The sequence below is a fragment of the Panicum virgatum genome, chromosome 9N, assembly GCF_016808335.1.
Source record: "Panicum virgatum strain AP13 chromosome 9N, P.virgatum_v5, whole genome shotgun sequence".
Taxonomy (NCBI): Eukaryota; Viridiplantae; Streptophyta; class Magnoliopsida; order Poales; family Poaceae; genus Panicum; species Panicum virgatum.
The window spans coordinates 49,456,910-49,475,373 of NC_053153.1; the positions used below are offsets into that span (position 1 = coordinate 49,456,910).

At 43.6% G+C, this 18,464-nt stretch overlaps 1 protein-coding gene, 1 long non-coding RNA gene and 1 pseudogene across 10 annotated transcripts; 1 reads left to right on the forward strand and 2 right to left on the reverse strand.

Moving 5' to 3' along the window:
* Positions 1-227: 227 nt before the first annotated feature.
* Positions 228-3,876, forward strand: LOC120692881. Of its 2 annotated transcripts, XR_005682770.1 has the most exons (3): positions 228-2,542; positions 2,815-2,972; positions 3,405-3,876. It is a non-coding gene; the product is annotated as an uncharacterized LOC120692881 (long non-coding RNA). The 2 variants fall into 2 exon arrangements; XR_005682769.1 differs by having other exon boundaries at positions 228-2,972.
* Positions 3,110-5,167, reverse strand: LOC120692880 (annotated as a pseudogene).
* Positions 5,168-11,431: 6,264 nt separating this feature from the next.
* Positions 11,432-17,460, reverse strand: LOC120690852 (protein argonaute MEL1-like). Of its 8 annotated transcripts, XM_039973697.1 has the most exons (18): positions 16,570-17,460; positions 16,035-16,148; positions 15,786-15,951; positions 15,585-15,703; positions 15,157-15,498; positions 14,647-14,963; positions 13,890-14,003; positions 13,632-13,812; positions 13,435-13,553; positions 13,254-13,364; positions 12,974-13,089; positions 12,832-12,894; positions 12,679-12,742; positions 12,505-12,586; positions 12,348-12,418; positions 12,178-12,272; positions 12,062-12,096; positions 11,432-11,771 (listed from the first exon to the last, which is right to left on the reverse strand). In XM_039973697.1, the coding sequence occupies exons 5-18, from the start codon at positions 15,218-15,220 to the stop codon at positions 11,671-11,673; spliced, it is 1,533 nt and encodes a 510-aa protein (XP_039829631.1). In that variant the 5' UTR covers positions 15,221-15,498; positions 15,585-15,703; positions 15,786-15,951; positions 16,035-16,148; positions 16,570-17,460; the 3' UTR covers positions 11,432-11,670. The 8 variants fall into 8 exon arrangements, 6 of the variants coding, with proteins under 6 accessions (XP_039829631.1, XP_039829632.1, XP_039829635.1 ...); XM_039973698.1 differs by lacking the exons at positions 15,786-15,951; positions 16,035-16,148; positions 16,570-17,460 and having other exon boundaries at positions 15,157-15,509; XM_039973701.1 differs by lacking the exons at positions 15,585-15,703; positions 15,786-15,951; positions 16,035-16,148; positions 16,570-17,460 and having other exon boundaries at positions 14,647-14,741; positions 14,889-14,963.
* Positions 17,461-18,464: the final 1,004 nt, after the last annotated feature.

Sequence of the window (18,464 nt, forward strand, 5' to 3'; positions counted from 1 at the left end):
GGTCGCGCACTCATGCTGACGCGCGACCTGTCGTAGGTTAGATTTTTCCCAAAATTATATTTATTCGTGAAAAAAAATTTATAAATAAACTTCATTTAGTATTTCATATCTAAAAAATTCTTTTTATAACACGAGTAGCGCAAAGTAATCAAACCGGGCCCAGTTCTTCGTCACATGCGTGGGGTACATGCCAATTAGAAGAGAAAAAAAAGACCTCCATCACATGGCTCTCCCTTCTTTGCTTCGAGGAATTTTAATTTATCTCACCCAGCCATGGCCGACGGGGAAAGGTGTTCATCATGAAGGCGAGGAGAGGGGAGGGGAGGACGATTACTCGCCTGAGGAAGCTCATCCGGTCATCCCCATCACCGGCCCCACTCCAGCCATCGCTTCATCCGGTCATCCCCATCACCGGCCCCACTCCAGCCATCGCTTCTCCTCTCCTTGGCGAATGCTCCCCTGCGTCGATGCTTCTCCGGCGGTAATTGAAGTAGGCACGCGCTGCGGCCTGCCTATGTTATGCACGCCGTTGCCGTGGCGATCTCATCTAGTCATCTAGCCAGCCCAGCCCGTGTTTGCATTTGTGTAAGTATTCTCCTCCTTGATTCTTCTTCTCCACGCCAACTAACCGAACCATCCATAACGTGTTCGATGAAATGCCTAAGTGCTGCTCCCTTTCCCTATTGTCTCACGGCATCATATCATATGCTCTGGAAGCTCTGAATATCTGACGATGGGTCTGGTGGTAGTTTAATCGTAACCACCTCGATCCAAAGCCACTTGTTAACATGTTTTACAACTTGGTTCAGGGGATTACCCCTTGAGGTCTCTTATTAGTTGTACATGTGAGTTTGGTATGAATGGTTTGCCTGCATTCACCTGCTAATTCGTACGTTCAGTATTTGTTTGATAAGAGACCCCCCCCCCCCCCAACCTCGATTTGAAATCCACATGCTGCAATTTGTTTGACAAGAGATTTAACAACTACAATGATGTTTCATCTGTCAAGATATAGAACCTGAAGCATGGAACCAACCATTATCATCACACTTCCATCTGTACCTAGTGGTAGCAGATCTTCACCATGCTCACTCCTGCTGTAATGCCTCTTGCCTACCATTTTTCGAGATGGGGAATATGGTCATTTGTAACTGCATTAACTTGTAAGTCTTCATTCTATTTAACCAGGGTCCTGGCGCTAAACTTTTTCACTTAGTTCTCTTTATTTTGTTATCCTGTTATCAAAGCAGTTTGTATTACATACATACGTTTATTATAACAAATGAACATGTACCTAAGGTTCACCTTGATGTTTCTGACCTTGGGCAAGGTAGGCTGAAAGTCCTTATTACAATTGTTGTCGAGGTGTTCGGCAAATACCTTGTCATATATCCAATTAGAAATGATCTCATGCTAGGGTGGGGGGGGGGGGGCAAGCGTTAATTATTTATATGGTATTCCTATCCATCATTTGTCTGTAAGTTTTACTTTCTGCAGATATTAATTGATTGTAACTTAGTTTCATATTGCTTAACAATGCATCGTGGGAAAATGAGGATGGAATTTAGAGAAGGCATATGCAGATAGCTCTAAGGCAATACATATCATTGTTTTTTTCTACCGACCGCCTAGGTTTCAGGCTTCTCAACTTTCCACAGCACAGAAGTCTTGGTTGTCAGTTTAATGTCCATCCGATTACCATTTGGTATCAGCTTCCTAGGTAGGTTACTCGCTAATGTGATACCCAGTTTGATGAATCACCTCATCCTAGCTGGAGTGGTCTATCATTGGTTCATCCTATGAATTTCCGTGGAGATAATGCCATCCCTCATGTTTATACTATTCGTGGGCATATGAGGCATGAGTGTTGGTTAATCAACACATCCCATTCTTCAAACGAAACATAAATGTGGCAGAGGGTGGCAGATCACCCCATTCTTCAATCAAACCAAACACTCCATAATCTATTCCACGTACTGCATACCCCCCACCCCCAAAAAAAGAAGTGCAAGTTTGTTCGCAAACCCTTTCCTAGATCTTAGTTGGCAATTCTTGCAGTCACTTTCTTAGTTTGTGCCTTGCTTGGAGCAGCCGGAGCATGCTGAAGGTTTATGGCTGGTGAAACAAGGATGAGCCTCCGACCAAAGGGGTCCCCAACAGCTCTCTGCAATTACTGGCTGTACAGGTGCTGATGATGTTTGAGAACTGCTAGATTTGAGGGACATCAATAATTGGAGCATAACAGATCTGAACCGTGTTTTCCATTCTTTCAATTTCTGATGCATGGTATTTTCAAATAACAGATTGGTGCATCATATAGTGAAGTCAAAGAGCTCTTAAATGCACCCAAAATGATCCATGAATATCTTCATATAAATTCAAAGAGTCCAAACATTCAGCCTTGTTATCTGTAGAGTGCAGACTCTTGTTCAAAGAATATTTTCTTCCAAATTTGTTGACTTGGTTTGTTTTGGTTTACACTTTAGTGCTCTTTGTGTAGGGATAGTGACAAGGTAACATTGGCAAATGCTGTCACTAGCAAGTAAGTGGGCAACGAATGGTGATGCTGATCCTGTCCCTGACAAACTCAGTACTCAGTGTTTCCTTTTCCTTGTTTGGCCAGTCTGCACTAAAAAAAGGGGCATACCCAGTGCCGTAGGCTTCCCGCACTGTGCGGGGTCTGGGAAAGGGTTGTCTTTTAAGCCCCAAGCCTTACCCACACAAATGTGCAGAGGCTGGGGCTCAAACCCGGTACCTTCCGGTTACAGACGGTAGGCTCTACCGCTGCACCAGGCCCGCCCTTCTTTTGGCCAGTCTCCACTACACAACCAAATCAATTCTCGCTACTGTGATGAATTTTAGCGATAACTTGCACTGCAGCAAGCAAGATGGCAATATGGCATTATGCAGTGGGGATATCTTCTAGGAGTTGTGATCTGTGAATGGAAAGAAAGCAGGATCCTTGCCAAACTGTAAGCCAATTGACACTCTACATTATATTCAGGTTCAATTCCTTCGCTTTTCTGTTTCTAGGGAATTTCTTTCTCAACTATATAATGCAATTCCAAGCAGATAGCAACGCTCAACCGAATGTCGCTTAGGGAAAGAATGGCACATGAGTAGTATCTTGCTCCATAAATGTTTAAATAAATATGGCACTCTATTACAATGACAGCACCAAGCTATATGTTGTACAAATGAACACATGTAGTGTGGACTGTGGAGTAACTTACAGTTGCTCTTGATATCGACCACCCACCCCTAACTGTTCGTACAAAAAAGAATTAACTGTGTGATTAATGGCAAATAGTACTAACTTTTGGATCCTATACGGAGTTTACTCTTATTTATCTTAACTGTGAACATTCTTATACATCAGAGTGTTCATGTTTCATGTGTACCAGATGGTGAAGCGCCTTTGCCTAGGTGGCTGAGATCACAGCACATTTGAGCTGTATACCATTGAGTGGATCAACATATCATCCATCCAGGTTAAGGATTCTTTCTTTTTTTACTTGGATCAAACAATTCCCTCTCACTGCTTTCCTGCCCAAAGCTTCTTCTGGCAGATTAGGATCTTGTCCTTGTCAGTCTTGTTTTCAGGGTTACGCCTCTCACAGCTCCATCTCATTCCTTTGGCAATGGCTGCTACAGAATCCAGGAAGTAGGTGCTCTCCCTGATTATCGCATAACCCGTGGGGCAAAGGATGCGGTCCATCTCAAGAAGTACAAACTTCATCTCACACCTGCAATTAGTGATGTTATCAAGTATTTTTTTGGGGCACCTCTATAGTTAAAAAAGTTGTATTTTTTCCTTTGTTTAATCTGAATTCATGTCTGACCAATAAAAGGACAACTACCATAGAGTTGGTTTGAGACTGCTCGCTTACCTGTGAGACTCTTCAGTGAAGAGGCCATCAAGATGCAAAAGATCATAGGTGCGTGGGTATGTCGAGAATGCCTCACACCTGCAGAATATGAATTATACAGTTTGATCAGAATCGTAAGGCAGTTTATAAGACAGGTATCGAGTACTGTAACTGCAAAAGGGAAAGTTAAAAAGAAGGTAAAAAGCTAAGTGACTAGCAGTGATATTTACCAGTCGTGGTTGACGCCGATGAGGCCTCTGTCGTAGATGACGCCGAGCGAGTTGGGCCCGTAGGAGGAGACGACGTTCATGACCTAGACGGGGTCCTTGATGATGCTGGCCGCGAATCCTCCATAGACCGTGTTCATGTCCATGACGTTCCTGATCTTGTCGGTCCCGAGCGCTGGCAGCAGCGTCTTGTAGTGCTTGGCCCTGAGCTTCCACTTGGCGTCGTCCTGCAGTCCTGTTTGAAGGCGCCGGCGCTGCCGCCGGGGACGACGTTGATGCGCTCCGGCGCGATGGTGAGCCGCTGCGGCCACTTGGGCGTGGAGTTCCCGAGCTTCTTGTACCTCGCGCTGGGGGCGGTGAAGCAGGGCCGCACGGGCACGTACCAGGCGGCGTCCGGGTCGACGCTGTCGTCGCACTTGGCCGGCGTGGTGATGGGCGTGAGCTTGTCGTAACAGGCGGTGGCGTCAGGCGACTTCTGCCAGACGGCGATGCCGCCCTAGATGTTGTAGAGCTTGAAGCACATGGCGGCGAGCATCTTCTTGAGGCGGTCCAGGTCGGCCTTCTGCGCCTGCGCGGTGGTGTTCCAGCCGTGCCAGCGGTTCTCGTAGTAGGTGGGCGGACCGGAGAGCACCCAGAAGCCGCCGGGGCGGAGGACGCGGTGGATCTCGAGGAGGTAGAGGCCGCCGAACTCGGTCCAGGGGATGAGGCAGCGCGAGCAGTGCGCCATGTCGAAGGCCGCCGACGGGAAGGACAGGCGCTGCGTGGAGATGATGCCGAGGATGGCCGGGATGCCGCGCTCGAGCGCGAACTGCACCTGCGCCTCGTGGTTGTCCCGCGGCGCGAGGGAGACGGTGAGGATGCCGCGGGCGAGCAGGTCGCCGCCCCAGCTGGCGACGCCGCAGCCGGTGTCGAGCGCGGTGCGGACGGTGCCGTCGCGCATCCCCGGGATGAGCGCCCGCATGGCGTCGACGTAGGCGCCGACGCCGTTGGGGAACATGGTGCCGCCGCCGGGGAAGCGGAAGCGGTCGCCGTCCTTGGCGAGCCAGTGCTGGTTTGACTTCTGGCTGTTGATCCAGTCGTAGGGGACGTTGCGGTACCAGCACTGGTCCTTGCTCTTGGGCCAGCGGAGGGGCGGCTTGTCCTCATTGCTGTACTTCATGGCGCCTCCCTGGCGAAGGAACCCAGCCGGATGGATCCGATGACTGAACATCCGAATTATCCGTATTGTATCCGCTTAAAACATAAATATGGATATCCGTATCCGTATTCGGATTTAATATGAATGTCATATGGATGCATCCGAATTCGATTTTAAGAATTTTTCTATATCCGATCCCATATTCGTATTCGAAGAATATCCGATCACATCTGTATCCGTCCGTATCCGTAAAGAAAAAGTGACTAGTGAGACAATCTTAAACTTATCTTTATACCTATTACTTAATGATGTACACTATTTAAATTATTTAGAAAGCTAGATAACTAATAATATATTTATTAAAATTAGTATTGGTATAAAAATTAACTTTAACTATTTAATATATTTATTTTATGATTAAAATTATTTAATACGAGTCAAATTAATTATTTATTTAATATTAAAATCTTTTTTTATATATCTTAATTATTAAGTATTTATTTATTTATTTATTTTACATTTATAATTAGTATTATATATTTAATATAAAAGCTATGCATAGATAATTATATTGTTTTTATTAGCTATCTCCTACTCCTTTACTCCCTACTTGTATAATGATTATGATCTACTATAAAATTGTTGACAAAATAAACTGATACTCATGATAGCTCTATGTTTCTGTTAACAAAATAAACTGATACTCATGATAGCTCTATGTTTCAAATCGCGAAGGTATCCGGATTCGTATCCGGATTCGAACTATCCGTTTTGTATTCGTATCCGATGAGATCCGCATTCGTATTCGTATCCGGATTAAAATGTGGTAAAAGGTGACATCCGGATCCGATTTCATCCGTATCCGATCCGAATCCATCCTTACCCAGCCCAGCCCAGCCCGACCTATAACAACAAGATAGTGCAGAGGAGCCGCGTCAGCCGGCGGCCATGTAAGGGCAATTTCAATCGGAGTGTTATAGAAGTGTTATGAATATTAAATTTACTAATATGTACCAATAGTATGAGGAGAAAGAAAAAAGGAGTGTCATGAAATGTGAGAGAAGTGTCATCACTATGATACTCCACTGGCACAGTTCTCAAATTTCTAGTCTTGATAATTGTGTCGATGATACTCCCACTAAAACTGGCCTAACCGAGATCAAAAAGCAGGGAACATCCGGTGCACTACACGAGATCCAATCCGATCCAAGCAGGCGACCGAGGGAGGATCCGGCCGATTCGGTGACTTGCGGTAGGCAAGTCACCATGTGACTGGCAGCCCAATCTCAACTGTCCATGATGTATCCCATGGCTCACGAAGGGATCCCCATTTTTCACCTCCTCCCAGGTGGGACGGAATCCAAATGACGCTCGCGCCACCGCCCATCTCACGCTCGCGTCGCTACGCTCGTCTCTCCCTCGCTCGGCCACCACCGCAAGGCAGCTGGGAGGCCGCCCGCTATGCCTGGCCGCCGACCCGCCCGCGTCGCGGCGCCGGGCCGTCAGGCGCCCGCCACAGGTCACAGGAGGCCGGCGCGGTGCCGCACCCGGCCACTGCCGCACTGCACCCGATCGCCGCCACCCCCCGATCGCCGCCACCCCTCGAGGGAGGAGGCTGGCCCCACGTCGAACCCGCCCGCCGTCGCGCCGCATCCGGCCGCTGGCCGTAACGCTTGGCCATCGGACGCCTGCTGCGGGAGGCAGCTGGGAGGCCAGCAGACCTGTCGCCGCCGTCACCGACCGGGGACGTCGACGCCAGGACAGAGGGATTCTATACGACAGGTAAGAAATTAGATTGCTTGTTATTTCTTCATTTGCAGTATGCATACAACTCAGCACATGTGCCTAAATTACTGGAATGGAAAAAGGCTATTCCAGTTGTATGATTTAAAGATTAAATATATGATTGCACAGTTGATGATATTAAGCATTTAGTGATCTTCGTTTAGTGATTCGATTATTAAGCGTGCTTTGAAATAGGAATGTATAGAGATGATACGTGAAGTTGGATTTATTTTTCAGATTGTATGAGCAATGAGCAATGGCAGAAATTGACAGGAGGATACCTCAAGTTGATTTTAGGTTCAGAATTTGTGATGAGGCTTGGTAGTTTTGGGTGGCATATGGTGGTTCTACCGGCTTTGATGTGCAAAAAAGATACACAAATGTAAGCAAAATTGATGGTAAGGTCACTTCATGCAGATATGTTTGTTCCAATGAAGGTCATCGAAGAAAAGGGCAAACAGATCATGCGACCAAGTGTTTTAGAGCTGAAACAAGGACTGATTGCAAAGCTCGGACGATTGTTACAGTGAATTGAGTTGCTGGAAATTATGAAGTCACTGATGTTGGGCTTGAACACAATCATCTACTTCACTTACCGGAGACCTTCCACTTGATGAAAACGCAAAGGAAAATTTCAGAGTTGCAAGCTTTTGATATAGAAACCGCTGATGATTTTGGAATTAGGCCAAAATCTGCCCATGAGATGGCTGCTCGTCAAGTTGGTGGGCCATTTAACCTTAGCTACACTTGTCGGGACCGAAAAAATTATTTGCAAAGCAAACGACAGAGGGAATTGGCTTTTGGACAGGCTGGAAGTACGTTGAAATATTTTTATGAGAAAGTCATTGAGAATCCATCTTTCCAATATGCTTTGCAGCTGGATTGTGAGGAGCATATAACCAACATATTCTAGGCTGATGCTAAAATGGTCCTCGAATATGCACATTTTGGTGATGTTGTTACATTTGACACAACTTTTGGTACAAACAAAGAATATGGGCCATTTGGTGTCTTTCTTGGGCTGCTCAATCAGTTTAGGGAGACCACTATTTTTGGTGCTGCACTTCTATTTGATGAAACGGAAACTTCATTTACATGGTTGTTCAAGACTTTTCTAGCTGCACATAATGGAAAGCAGCCTAGAACTATTTACACAGATCAAGATGCAGCAATGGGAAAAGCTATAAAAATTATATTCACAGAATCATACCATGGGCTATGCACCATTCACATAATGCAGAATGCTGTGAAACATTTATCTCCAGTGAAGGATAAAGAGGAAGATGAAGGTGAAAAGGAAGAAGAAGATGATGGTGAAGATGGTGAAGAAGAATCTCACATTCTACGTGATTTTAGTGCTTGTATATATGGGCACGAAGATGAGGCATCATTTGAAGAAGCATTTCAGATTATGAGATCCAAAGTTCATAAGCAAACTTGGTTGGGTAGCATTTATAAGGTGAAAGAGAAATGGGTTTAATGTTATATGAGAAATATTTTCAGTTTAGGAGTGAGAAGTACACAGCTAAGTGAGAGCTTCAACAATGCATTGAAGAACCATTTGAAATCTGATTTTGGTATCATTCGATTTCTAAAGCATTTTGAGAGGTCAGTGCAAGAGAAAAGAGATAAGGAACTAGAGTCTGAATTTGAGGCAAGGAAAAATGTACCAAGAAGACTAATGTGCACACCTATGTTGGTTCAAGCAAGCCAAGTGTACACTCCAGTTATCTTTGAAGCGTTCCAAGGAGAATATGAAGGATCCATGGTTGCGTGCGCTAGAGTTTTGGATGAAGAACACAAATATGCTGTAGTTGTTGGGAATTTGCTTGGTGAGTTAAGTTCTGAGGTGGAGTACATAGTGCTCAGTGATCCTTTGCACCAAAAAACTTCATGTAGTTGTAAAATGTTTGAAAGGACGGGAATATTATGTGCACATGGTCTAAAAGTTCTTGATCTAATGAATATAAAGAGATTGCCACTACATTATATCTTAAACAGATGGGCTAGAGAGGCACGCAATGGAAATATAGTAGATAGGCAAGGAAGGAATGTGGTAGCAAATCCAAAATTGGAAGCTCAACTACGGTACAAGTTTATGTCTCATAAATTTCACAATTTGGCACATAAAGTAGCTTACTCTCTAGAGTGTTGTGTAATGTTAGAAAATGCATTTGATTGCCTTTCTACACAGCTAGAGGATAAACTCAATTTACAATCTGCTGGTGCTACAAATGAGACATGAGGACAAAGAAAATGGTGAGCCAAATGAACCCTGCGAGGAGAAAGAAAATGTTGACCCAAATGTGCAACAAAGAGATGACTTAGTGCTGCACAACTAAAGAAAGAGGATGTTCAGCCAAAAAAGTCAAGGAGAAATAGAACTTGGATTGATAAGCTACGCAAGGGGAAGAAGAAGAATCATAAATCTGCCCATCCTAAATCTACGCAAGGAGAAGGAGGTTCAGTCAAAAAAGTCGAGAAGAAGAATCCTAAATCTACTCAAGGAGCAAAGGTATATAAGATGCAATCTGCTCATCTCTTTATGTTGGTCATAAATAGAACTAATTAATGTTCTTTTATTGGCAGAACAAAAACTTCATGGCAGCCAAAAAGAAAGAAATGTGGGGCTCCAACAATACACTATCATTAGCAATTTTACCCAGCTTGTGACATCACCAAGTTATGATGATATATTCTCTATGATCAAGATATGTTCTAGTATTGGCAGGATGGTCTGATGGCTTTTAGGCAGGATGGTTTGATGACTTTTGGACAGGGTGGTTAGATAGCTTTTGGACAGGACTAACCACAGTATTTTGTGATCTCAGTTTAGTATTTTGGAAAGGGCTAACTATAGTATTTTGTGGCCAAATAGTAGAAGTGAATATGATCACTTAAAATAGTTGTTCTGTATGCTCCAATGACTAGTTTGGATGCTTGGAGTTCTGTATGCTCCGAAGACTTGTTTGGATGCTTCTATATGACTGTTTGGATGCTTCTATATGCCTGTTTTTAAGTTTATGAAGGACTGAATGCTCCCAGTTATTATCATATATAATGCAATTTTTCATCCCTCCATCCATCAATTATGGGGACATGCTGTCAAATTTTTTAGAAAATAACATCAACAAATTACTACTCATTCATGATAGGTCTAAATCAATTCAATTACAACATATATGGGTCATACAACCAAATAAATTTGCCCAAGTGGTGCTAGCAAAATGAACATTACAGAATCAATTTGCTACTAGTATCATTGTTGCCAATGCTTCTGGTGTTGCAATTCGCATCAAAGTTCTTTGAATTGACAACAAAAAGCTGCACTTTACAACAATTCCCTACACTTTTGGCATTTGTAGGTTCGTTTCCTGTCTCCAGGTTTTACTTGAGTTTTTGCTACTGCTGTGCCTTGCGTTCTGTCCTCCCAGCCACAGCTCGACGCGCCGCCCTCTGCACTGCTCTCCGGCGAGCTCCTCTGCGCGCAGCCTCTTCCCCGGCGGGACCTCCTCTGCGCTCGCAGCAATGGACCCACGGGGCCCTTCTCCTAGCTCGCGGCAGCTCTCCTCCCTCGCGCCGGCGAACCAGTGCGGCGCGGGGCCGCCTCCCTCAAGGCACTGCAGCAGCCAAGTGCGGCGTGGCCGCGCTCGGTTCGGCGCGGGGCCGACCTCCCTCGCGGCGTCGGCACGTCACGGCGGCCGAGTGTGGCGTCGCGGCAGTCGGGTGCGGCGCCTCGCCGTCCTCCTCGAACTCCAGTGTTTGGGGCAAAACGAGCTCGGGATGAATGTTTATAGCTGTGAAAAAAAAATCAGACCTTGCCTTCTTCTTTCCTCAACCGTTGGATACATCATAGAGGTCCCAAATCGGCCCGCCAGTCACGTTGTGACATGCCTACCGCAGGTCACCCAATCTGGATCCGCAGAGAACCGTGCTCGCTCTGCTCACCTTGGAGCGCGCGCTGATCGAGTGAAGTGGGAGTGAGCTGGTAGCTGGAGGTCCGTGGGTGGGCACCGACGGGCACGCGGCAGGGATGTCCATGTGGCAGAGGTCATATTGTGACTCCTAACACATGTTTAGGCCAATTGTCAGCCGCATGTCCATGTGGCAGAGGTCATACTTTATGGGTTGTGTGTCTAGATTGGAGATTCAGATACCGGTCGACACTGCCTTTGCCTAATTAAAAAATTTATTGAAAATTTATTGCCTACTGCGAAGTCTTACATTGAAGAGTATGGAACATGTGTCATTTTTCAAATTGTTAAGTTGGTTTGCATTTTATTTCCGAAAGTTACATGTTACCTTGAAACATAAACAATTAGGCCAAAACGCCTTTTCTTCTCTCTACATGTGCAAAATCAAACCCCCACATCTTTTGCTTTTATTTGTGCTCCCATCACAACGTACAGGCATTGAACTAGTTCTCAAAAGCTCAAATTACCCATGATAAATAAACAAGATTCAAGGACGCCAAAGTTCACAACCTCACACGTGTCCTAAACAGAGTTCAATTAATAAGCATACCACCTGCACATGTCCTACTGGACTAAATATATAGTTTAATACATAGAGAACCTTAAGCTAGATAAATATATATAACTAAGACTTTTGAGGTAGATCTTCAGGAAATTTCATATTGCCGCCATAGGTGTCAATAGTGTTGTATCACAAGACCGCCCAGTGATGGTCCCTCGTATGCCTCAGAGTGCATATGATAGTGTGCCACAAGACGGGCGAAATGAGCAGGTGGTACTATATGAACAGAATAAGCTGTAAGTATGATGCAACTAAAGCAACTCAACATGCAGATGCAGGAGGCTCACTAGGTGTAAAAAGACAGACTAAGGAAATCATGCTTCATTGTTCAATTAACCAACAAAATTAATCATAACAGAACATGAGCCCTCTCACTCTCCTCAAACAAATGTAGCATTTTTAAAAAAATAGAAAGCCCCCTACCCTTTTCAAATTGTCCCACCCATTTTATGGAGAAAATACACATTGATAGATGAATCGTTATGGGATTGTATGAAATTACTTACTCATTGATATTTCTGGATACACCTGACGATCACGGCTGCATTTGCCAATACATGACATGTCAGAGGTGCATACTAATAGTCAGTCAAAGGAATTCACGAGTAGAGTTGAAACATACAGTTGGGAGAGCCTGATGATTATAGACTCAAGTTCATGAGCTGTAAGATAGTTCTCATCATGAACAACACGATAGTGGACCACCATGTTGATTCCCTGAGCAGGAATGTCAACCAGGAGCTCAACAATTGTTCAAGCTAGAACAGTACAGTCAAACAAAATGTACATTACCTCAAAAGGTCCATGGTCACACAGGACCTCAAATTTAGCAGGGTAAGAGGTATCTTGTTGAACTCTAAGTCCTACAGAACAAGAAAACAAATGGGGACCTGCTCTCCAAAGCAGCAAAATAGAAATTAAACACACTAACAAGGAAGAACACACTCACTTTTCTTTCCTTTAAATTCCATATTAAGGCTTTGCGTGACAACATATGTGAGTGTTGGTACTTTCCCCAAAAAAGCACAATCCTTCCAAGGAAACAAGCACAAGACCATCAAAGTGGGCAAAATTCAAAACAACGAAGATACAAGTTGAATGCAAACTATACTGAGTGCCGTACCTGTTTGATAGCATCTATTTCTTGCTGGCAAATGTGGCTCTCTTGACCTTCAATTATGCCATGCCTGTGCAAGGTAGTGTGTTCACTGAGAGCATCATATCTTATTTTAACTTACAACTGAACATGAGATGAAAGGAATAGAAGTACATCTACCTGAAGAAGATCATCCTTTGAGGGATTTTTTTTGTTGTTGAGTAGAAGCTTAGGAGAAGTTTGCTGTAAAATGAGGAATGTTAGTTTCCCAAATGGAGCAATGTGACAGTAGGCAGCAACAGATCGTATGTTAAACAGTTACCTAACCATGCCACCATATCTATTAAAGAGATTTCTTATGATCACTTCATGATGTGGTTGAGAAGCGACTCGAGCTTCATACTTACTGACTTTTGGCCAGTCCAATGATGCGACCACCTACATGAAGGCAGCACACAAACCCACTATAATGCATGACAATTTTGGCAGGCCATCATATGAAAATCAAGTCTACCATGACATCCAAGCCAAACCAAATTAACTCAGACAGGAACAAAATCACACAAGATAATAGCTACAGGAAGATAAGAGAGGAGACGCACAGATGCAACAGATCTTGAACCCTCTTCTGGTGCGCAATGTGAGATGTCAGCACCAAACAAAATTGTTGGAGCCTCTGACACAAATGGTGTCACCATGCCATGCTTTGAAACCTGATGAACAAGTCCAAAACATGAGATTATAAAACAAACTAAAATCACATCAAAGAAGCGGGAGGGAGACCTTGAACTTAATTTGACGTGCGAATTTCTTCAGATGCCCATTGGTTGGGATTCTAATAGTTAGGGGCAAACACAATTGATATACAACTCCAAGGTTCTTAAAAACCTTTTCCACTTCCTCTGCAAAGCATCACATGCAGTGTCACCAAACAAACCAATAAAATCAGAAGTGAATCTGACAAACAATGACTTCCATACCATCAAAATCCCTACACTCTGGCAGAATTACAAGTACAAATTCTATCTGTGCTCCCTTAATTCCAACGCTAGTTAAGAGTTCTGAGGCACTTTTGCACAAAACCGACCAAGTCTGGGAAAGACTTTCAGCAGTAATAGCAGAGTCCACCAGTTCCATCTTTATTGGCATTGAATTCAAATACTGCCACAGTGATGGTCAGACATGTTGTAAGCAATTGTTTTTAACACCTTATGCAAGGAAAGAGTGCAGCACATTACCATTCCATTGGCCATGAACACAGCACGGAGCCTAGTGAAAAATCTGAGCAACTGCCTCTGATCCATAATTGAATAACTTATACATGCCCAGTGTATTGTGGTTTCTTGTTCAACCTAGTAAAGGGGCAAATGCGTAAGTGTGAGCATAGTGGAACCTACGAGGATCCTTCTATATTATAAATGCTAAGGAGAGTTATGTAATACAGTAAGTACAGTAAAGGGATGCTTTCATAAGCTGGGATCATAAGGTAATGTTAGTTTCAGCAAATCCCTGTCCTATCCCATATTTTTGCACTGTGATGAAGACATGCAAATCTCATCATAGCTGCAATACTAACATCGTTCAATAGTTCTAGATGCACATGCACATCTCATCTGGATACTATAAGCGTTAATGGATAATTATATTGAGAAGGCATGAAAGAATCACTGAATCCTGCATTGTTTGCACTTGACAGGCCCAAACATAAAGCTAAAACAAATATTGTGATTCTCAAAACAGATGAAGATGTTTATTTTCAAACACAATGTTATGGCATTATTTCAAGTAATAAATTAGCTAATCCAGCAACAGATGCGGAGGGATGCAGTAAAAAAAGTGGTTGTCAATGTCCTCTTCAATATTTACTTTGAAGACATGAAAAGTGGTGTATAGACCTCGAGGAAAAACATTATTAGGTCCTTAAATCTAATGCAATATTTCTGGGTATTGCATCAATGGCCAAAACATGACTCGGGTACTAAAAGCCAGCAGTACCTCAACAAGGTCCAAATCATTACTCTCACTGCAATTTTCGAGTTGTGGCTCCCCACTCTCTTCAAGAGTGTTATACTCTGCAGAATTCACATTCACTGCAAGGGTATCAGGTATGTTGAAAGCCACTTCAGCCTTATGGTCAACAACAGCACCTTCAACAGCAGAGGCCAGATTCATGTCCTTGTTATGCTTGTTGCTGAGTTTGTAGTTGCCATTTTCGTCGAACAATTTGGAGTACTCACCCGAAGGGATGTTATAGGGTTTCATGTACGGCAGTTGTGACCCCCATCCTAACTTGAGAAGGTGGTCACATTTATCTGATGAGAAATGAAGAAGATGTAAACTACAAGTAATAATATACTTTGCTCACGTGAAATCAAAACTGAAGGAAAAGAGCACATTGAAAAGGCTTCATGAAAAATAATTAAGAGTGGACTAGAGTGGTACGTATGAACAGGGTGAGAACAGAAACGAGGTCTTATGGTGTCTAGATTGTTGCTGAGATATTACCAGGGCAGAGGAAGTCTTCAAACGGAGGTTGGATGTTATGTTTAAGTCCATCAGCTTCTGTCATGTGCTCGTGAGAAACATTAGGCAGTTCAGATGCTTCAAATTCTCTTGGCTCTTTGTAGTGTCAATTTCACGCAACTCATCAGACTGTTCAGAGCCATCATCTCCCTCCATTTTATTGTCGAAACCATATACTTCATCTGAGTCAATATCTGATAAAATGTCCTCATCGGAACTGGAGACATAATCATCCGACTCCTCATCCAAGGCAAAAAATTCTATTGAGCTACCACCTAATCCAATGTTCTTGCAATAATCACAACAGCTATTGCGCTCAAGAACCTAATAAGAAACTAAGCATGAGCGCTCTGTATTAGATAAAAAATTAAAAACATATTAAACAGATGAAAGTGGGAAAGCAGATGAACCTTGGCTTTTATGGCATGTGCAATATTGTTTAGATATTGCTTGCTTAGCTCAATAACATCCTCAGGGAAACAACAATGATATACAACTCCAAGGTGCTTACATATCGTTTCCACTTTCTCTGCAAAACATCACAAGTGATTTTCTAGAAAGACGTAGAAAAATGGAAGAGGTGCACATGGCCCAAACTATAAATTCCTTACCATCAAAATCTCTGACATATGGCAGAACTATAATCAAAAGTCCAAGCTGTTTGCCCCTGGGAATGCCTGTATTGATGAATTTGTACGCATCCCACAAAGAGTCTTCTATTCCATCAGGAAGTGCGCAGCCCAAGTGCATGGTTGTCAGTGGCATCTCTTTAATGTCCTATCATGTTGACAGTCAAAGTCAGATGTGTCACATGTGATAGTGAAAGTCAGCTGTATGAACGAATGAGTGTGGGATTTTACCAGCTGAATTTCTGCACATGCATTTCTTACTTCGTATTTAAATCTGATCGTATGATTAGCACTAATATCTGAAAAACGTAAGATTGCCCAGCTTTCCACTCTCCCTGCTTTGTCCTAACAGAGGGGAAAGCATAAATATGAGAACGCTTCTATAAAAATAAGAGTAGGAATGCAGGACTGCAATGAAAAAGGTTGAGTAGGAAAGGACAAGGAGATTTGCATAACAATAAGAGTGGTCAAGAAGAACACAACAAGTTCAAAGAAGTGAAGAGCAACCAAACATCCTATGTAGTCATAAGGTTCATAAGAGGCTATTCATAATCTATTTGGACATGAATGATGACACACTTGATACAATTTGAAGCTCTAGTGGCAAAAAACCTGTTCTCCAAGTACAGCAGGTACCATCACGCATATGTATTAAAGGGGCACAAAGTTTAAGTATGGAGAGTACAGCGGGGGATGTCAATGTGACAAGCCAGTATAGACCAGAAAATTTTGATCTCAATTGTGACAAGCTAAATAGGAAGTATACCTGTTTCCTGGTGAAACCCTCAGGGATAGGTGACATGTGGTGCTCAATCCTTGAGCTATCAGAAGAGCTTGCCTCATGTTTCTTATGTAGACAAGTGCAGTGACTTGCCACAGGCTTCATCTCGCAAGAACTACCGGGGGCACGCTCATTATCCAAACCAGCAGAAGCTGGATCCAAATTCGTTTCAGCCCTCTGCTCAACAAAGGCGATGAAGTCTTTCTCCTCCACAGGCTTTTTCCCATTGAATCTGTTGTAGCCCTTGAACTGGAAAGAGCCATGCATCGTCTGGTCGGCGAAGGATTCACCCTGTTTAGATCCATCGTCTTCCACCGTCTGCTCGGCGGAACGGCGCTGATTGATGGGCCGCAAGTTGGCCCCCTTTTCAGTGGGCACCTCCTCGCTGCAGGATTCGGCGCGATTGGCCCTACTGGGTTGCTTCTCCAGGATGTCGACGACGGCGTCGTTCCCGCCGGAACATGGGGTTCCGGATTCGGCGCGATTAGCGGTGGATACCTTCTCCAGGACGACGGCTTCGCTTCCGCCGGCGCCGGAACATCCGAGGATGTCAGGCACGTTCCCCTTTTCTTCGAGTTCTTGACAGAGGAAGAGCTCAATCTGTTCAGATCCATCGTCTTCCACCGTCTTCAAGGCGGAAGGGCACTGATTGATGGACTGCAGGTTGGTCCTCCTTCCAGTCGGCACCCCCCCATCGCAGGGCTCGGCGCGATTGCTGGACATCTTCTCAAGGATGCCAACGACGGCATCGTTCCCGGAGAAGATATCGGGACCCCGAACCTCTTCTTCCTGCTTGCACTTCGCCGTGCTCATCCCCGTCCTCGCGCTCAAGCTCCGCACCACTTTACGGCTTGTTTGGTTACAGGACTTTTTTTCCATAAGAGCAACTCCAACAAATTGATCTCCCCCTTTCTTATTTCCACTTTTTCTCAATATAGGGAATTGATGTTAAAAAAACGTACTCTAGCATATTAATTTTCCATCTCCCTTTCTCCTTTATTTTTTTCTCAATCCCCAATAATTTCTCTCCAATCCCCAATAAAAAGGATAGACATCACATCTCCCTTTCTATATAGAAAGAGGAAAATCAATCCGCTGGAGCACTTCTTCCATGTATGTTGAAATTAAGAAAGGGAATTTCCCTATATAGTGAGAAAGGAGAAAAGGAAAAATCAATTTGTTGGAGTTGCTCTAAGTCCCTATCACATCAAAACAAATCTTACTATTTTATAGTATTAAATAAAATTTGTTTATAAATGTTTTTTTGACAGTTGAGTGCTAATTCGCTAGACGAATCTAATGAGTCTAATTAATTCATAATTTGCTACAGTGATGCTACAGTAAACGTCCGCTAATCATAGAATAATATATCTCATTAGATTCGTCTCGCAATTTAGTCCCAGAGTTTTGCAGTTAGTTTTATAATTAACATTTATTTAATACTTCTAAATACTAAAAAGTTCCAAGTACTTAAAAAATCCCTCGAACTAAATAAGGCCTAGATTTCAGATTGGATAGGAAATTTACCTCAGGTGGCGTGCGGCGGTGCTTTAGGTTTCGGATCGGAGGTTGAAAAGGCAATGAACTGCCGACATTCTTCCGCTCCACAAAATATCGGGGAGCGCCTGAAGTTAGTCTTGCGAAGTAGCGCAGGGGTTGTGAAGTTAGTTTTGTAAATTACCTTTATTTAGTACTCTAATTATTGGTCAAAGTTTGTGCTACGTGTGCTATGGACCAAACCAAATAGGGCCCTGGATGCACCCGATTGCAGTGATACCCCTTCCAAAATTGTTGAGTTTGAGCCATACCATGTAAATCGAAAATGGTTGCAATGGTGATGCACGGACAATTGGACAAATGAAAACAAACATCTATTCAAT

Coding starts and splice junctions, on each gene's coding strand:
- LOC120690852 (XM_039973697.1), bottom strand. CDS start 15,220: ATGACAGAAGCTGATGGACTTAAACATAACATCCAACCTCCGTTTGAA. Junction 14,004..14,646: donor ATGATTTGGACCTTGTTGAG/GTACTGCTGGCT, acceptor CCCCTTTACTAG/GTTGAACAAGAAACCACAAT. Junction 12,097..12,177: donor ATCATCAGGCTCTCCCAACT/GTATGTTTCAAC, acceptor TGGCAAATGCAG/CCGTGATCGTCAGGTGTATC.